The following is a 4954-nucleotide window of genomic DNA, read 5'->3' as shown; positions in this document are numbered from 1 at the left end:
ATTTATTTATTTGCTTATTTAGCAATCCAACTATTTCGGGTTCTACTTCCATTTTTTATTATTATTTTAACTATTCATGAATGAAAACTATCAGCTCATTCAAGTAAACTTTATTTTTATAGCGCCTTTCACAGTCACAAATATCCCAAAGTGCTTAACAGAGAGCAAAATAACTAAAAACAATAAAAACAGGTCACAATGAAGAACAATAATAACAGACAACAAATCTTAACTAAAAGCCTGTCTGAATAAAAATGTTTCAGCTCATTCAGGAGTTGGATTCTATCGTTTGGTTGCAGCAACTTTCATACTTTAGGATATTTATTTTGTTTACAAATGTTACAGTTATAGAAATAATCAGGAGCTCTTCAATCTTGTTTTCATTTAACATCTGCTTCAACTTGCTGTGTTTTTCTTCTTATGTCACTTTTAGTTAGCCTTTTGCTGCTGTTAGCTTTTAGCTAACATGCTGGTGGTTTTAGTAAGCGTTTTGCTACTTTAAGTTTTTTAGTTAACTCTTTGCTGCATTTTTGATTTTAACTAGTAGGCTATTTTYCTCCTTTTTTATCAGTGCTCTTATATTAATGTTTAGCAAGTGTTCTGTTTTTCTTTTAGCTTTAACAACTCAATTTTAAATTCGTCAGCTAATTTCTGCTAAGTCCTTCAGCACTTAGCATTCACACTGCATTTTCTAAGAAAGTTTCATTCCTATGGGAGTTATTTGAGTGCTGATGAAATGGCAGCAAAACTCCCTCYGAGATTCTGAAAAAGCAATATGCAGAAATTCAGGATAAATTGCAAAAGTCAGAAAGTAAKAAAATAAGAAACTTAAATGAAGACACTGGAGAATTACATGAAAAAGAATATTCTGGGTGCAGAGAATAATTATGGATGGAAGCTAAAATGGCCGCAGCACAGGAAGCTGCAGACAGTMGAGCTTGTAACTGCACACTTAATGAGGCGTGCAGTTAAACACAGTCTCTTTGCAGGACTGACTTCTATCAGCACCATCAGTCACCCCACCCCACCACCCCAGTAAACTAGCTTTGATTAGTTGATCTGGCAACTGGTCTTATTCCTGCTCTGAACGGTGCCTCAGATGCTGCTGCTGGCAGGACGGGAGCAGCCTTTGAGTGTTTGATCTCACAGCCCACAGCCACTTTTGATGGCATTATCACACACTATGCTTTTCCACATCAACACCCTGCGTTCACACAACCCACCTACCCCGCAAACAGAGAATCGATTAAGTGTTTCCCGAGCCTGCAGGGCGCTGCTGACAAATAAATGGTGAGCCATCCTGACATTTGTTGCAGGACAGAGGAAGGATGAGGATCACGGGGGGGATGAATGGGATGGAGACGGGAACGACACAAAGCTTTTCAGAGGGTTTGCACAAGTTCACCTCTGCTCTCTGTCCACATATTTTACACAAAAATACCTTTGGATCCACATTTGTGTCATTCAGCCATATAGTAGACACTTATTGTAAAAGCATCTAGCAAAGACCTTGTTGTGTGTGAGAGAAAATGTTTTTGTTACGTCGCTGAACTGCATTTGAACTTCTTTTTAATAATGATTTTAAACTTCTTTAGGCATACCCAGCTCTTTTCATATAATTCTAAACACTTTCATCGGTTAAAGGATTCTGTTCTGTAGTGAAACACTACGTGAGGAAACTAAATTAATGTTTTTAAAAGATGCCTTTGAGAACTGACRTCATACTCGAGGAACTGCTAAAAGATATGCATTAGTTTGACAGTTCAAAGCAAATAAATAAGGACTCAAGTTTCAAGATTTGACCCGACTGACCCAACATAAGAAAGTCACTCCAGTAGAAAAACTATATTGCGCATGTACAATCACCTCACTTATATCAGTCAGTATCTAACCTGCAGCAGTCAGAATAATTTTAGTTTAGAGAGTCAGGGAGTAATTTTCAATGAGAGAGTCAACCTAACAGGTAGTCAGACTAGCCTCAGCCCAGAATGATATTTTGCCTTCCAACAAACATCTTAAAAATTTCATAGCAGTTCAAATAATTTCTTTATTGTAAATCATAACACCACAGAACTGTTGTATCAGAGTTTTTTTTAGGTTAGTATAGTATTAGTATAGGTTAGTATATGTGAAAACTGATTGTAGACAGCAGCAATCCGGGGATCAGTGTTATTCTGAGGCTGCAGATTCAAGCTCAGATCGTGTCCAGTTTAAAACCATTGCTAAATCTTTCATGTGAGTTTGCTTGCTGAACTCCTGAAGGAGAAAAAAAGCCAAAAGAACAACAAAGCTGATGTCAGAATGAAGTCTTTGAAAATGTTTTATGTGAAATATAAGTTGCTAAGCAATTTAAACATAGTTAACATTACTGTCTGGAGTAAAAATAATGCAATGCACTTCAGGTAAGATACTGACTACTAACAACCTATAATTAATACACTGAGGTTTCTTCATATGTTATAAAATATTGTTCTCTTTGACATCTGTTTCAGTTATTTTGCTGAAATGTTTTCTTCTGATGTATCTTTTAGTTCGCTTTTTGCTCTTTTAGTTTCCAAGCTTGACTATTGCTGCTTGACGTTCTAGTTTGTTCCTACCTTTATGTTTTAGTTATCTTTTTTGCTACTTTTGGCTGATGTTTTGATTCTTWTAGCTTTAGCTCTATCAGTTTCACCTCCTTCAGCACTAAGCATTTTGTCTGCATGTTTTGCAGAATCTGCAGTCTGCTCACTGAGATCATTATTGGCACTGAAATGGTTTCAGTAAATTTGTTTGGCTCGTTTCCATGCGTCTTTCATCAAACATATATATAAAAAAAACTCTGGTTCATACAGTTTCTATGTTTGTTTTTTTTCGGCTGTGTTTCATCATTTCCCAGTAAATAGTCAGCCAGCGCATTGAARATACAAATCGGTGTCTCCGCTGATTTGTTTTTTCCTCCATGAATCTAAAAAAAAATCACTAGTTTAACATCATCGGTTCAGCCTTTCAGCCTGCTCCCATTCTTTCTGAACACTGGAGCTCTGGGATTGTGCCTGTCCTCTTTATCAACTCTTTTTCTTCATTCTTCTACCTCCGTGTCATTTTTTTCTTCTCTCAGCCCTCATTAACACGACTGGCAGGCTGCTGTATGAACCTGGAATGATAATAGTTGTGAGAATGGCTGTTATCCAGAGCTATATGTTACACTGATGGCCCTTTTCACCCGGCGGGGCTGTAACTTACCGAGCTTATCTAAACAGCTAGCATCTCTACCCGTCGCCTCACACTAATATGTGTGCCCTCACACACATTAGACAAAGTAAAATGCTTTAATCTGCAGGCCTCCCAGCTCACAGGGTGGTAATCCATTCTCTTTAAGGTTCCCCACTCGTTCTCCATCACGGTTTAAGTTCCTGTTTGCCTCGTTGCCACGATACAGCGACACACCAGGCAACAGAGAAGCTGTTTACCAGTCTGATTAAAATGCAGCCATCCGATGGGATAAATTCATGGAACATAAGTATCTAGAGACACATCCTGCTTTTTGATTTTTCACTTTGATTTCCTTTTCCACTCAACTTCTGCTTTTTCCTGCTCAGCCTTACCCTCAAACGCTATAATTACCCCTCAAATCTTCTCTTTCTGCGCCCTTCTCTGCACCCATTCATGGCCTGTTTTTTTCATCCTTTTTTTTATTTCCCTCCATGCTCGAGAGTCTTTCAGCCTACCTATGAAGTCGTTGCTCATTCCCAAGTCATAGTCCCACACCGAGATCTCGAGGGTTTTCTTCGCCAGCTGGTCCAAGGATACTTCATATGAAAACTCCTGTGCAGGTGCAAGAAAAAAATTCAAATCAATCATTTCAAAACGCAGGGCTGAAGAGAGCTGAAATTTTTTTTTTGGCAAATGTTACGTGAAAACATGCTCAGATTGATGGTGGAAGCGGAGATGGCAAGATTGAAAGACTTTCTAAAGCTGCTCGTGCTTCATTTTGCAGAACATTCAGAGCTCAGCAGGGAAATCAAAGAAGTCCCTGGGTGTGCGTTTTAGACCAAGAGAGAGGCATTACCTCATTAAATTCAGGATTGAGAGTCTTTTTCTTCACGGAGGTCTTGTACTTTGATTTTTTCCCCATGTCTGGCTGTAAGATGCTGAAAGAAAGAGGCAGAACCGAGTTGTAAACAAAAGTGTAGCTTAATAAAATTGAGCAGAGTGCAACAGAAGATTGAAACATCATTAAATTAAATGCAGTTTTTAAGATCTGTCCATTTTCCTCCCCATGCATTTCTTCACAACAGAAGAGAAAGCAGTTGTCTGGTGATTTTGCAAACATTGTGGGGAATAATCAATCAGAAGCCTGTTAATCACTTCTCCATTCACAAGCAGAGAAGTAAGTCAAATTTGGATGTTTCTGTCAATAAAAAAACATTGTCACTAAGTTAGTCAACCAAAAGTTAAAGGATAAATAAGGTGGAACTCAACGCCAAAGGGTTCATTGATATGTCTCTGCCRGCCATGCTTGCCTTTGGGAAAAAAGGCCAGTTTTACATTAACAACCATCTTAAATGACCTTGACCTTTGACCCYTTGATGACCAAATCCAATCAGACTGAGTACCCTAATAGAGGTTATTTGCCTATTTATGAGTAAATACATAATTTCATTCAGGAGATATTTTGCACCACCACACACACACACAGAGAACATGACATCCTTGGACATTTAAAGTGTAGGATGTTTCTCACTTTGACACATTTGATTAGAACAAATTAGTTGTTAGTTTTTTTTAGTTTAATAGTTTATTCTTTTCGATTAAAAACAAAAATTTCAATACAACAACAAAAAAAGAAACACAAATCTCATAAAATGAAAGGAAGCAGAAGGAGAAAAAATCTTATAATATCTGCCACTATTTAACAAAAAAAGAATAAAAAACAAAAATATTTACAATTTAAATGTGTACATATACATAC

At 37.5% G+C, this 4954-nt stretch overlaps 1 protein-coding gene across 1 annotated transcript in view; it reads right to left on the bottom strand.

The window, feature by feature from the left end:
• The window catches only part of doc2g (double C2-like domains, gamma), a gene marked incomplete in the record, with an annotated part of 38228 nt that overhangs the window by 4144 nt on the left and 29130 nt on the right, over positions 1 to 4954 (bottom strand). The window contains 2 exon segments of the mRNA XM_014013191.1: positions 3711 to 3807; positions 4052 to 4133. Coding sequence (XP_013868645.1) covers positions 3711 to 3807; positions 4052 to 4133 — 179 coding nt within the window.

The sequence above is a fragment of the Austrofundulus limnaeus genome, unplaced genomic scaffold, assembly GCF_001266775.1.
Source record: "Austrofundulus limnaeus strain Quisiro unplaced genomic scaffold, Austrofundulus_limnaeus-1.0 Scaffold99, whole genome shotgun sequence".
In the NCBI taxonomy this organism is placed as follows: Eukaryota; Metazoa; Chordata; class Actinopteri; order Cyprinodontiformes; family Rivulidae; genus Austrofundulus; species Austrofundulus limnaeus.
The sequence above is the reverse complement of the archived record's forward strand: the minus strand, read 5'-3'. Positions and strand labels throughout refer to the sequence as shown.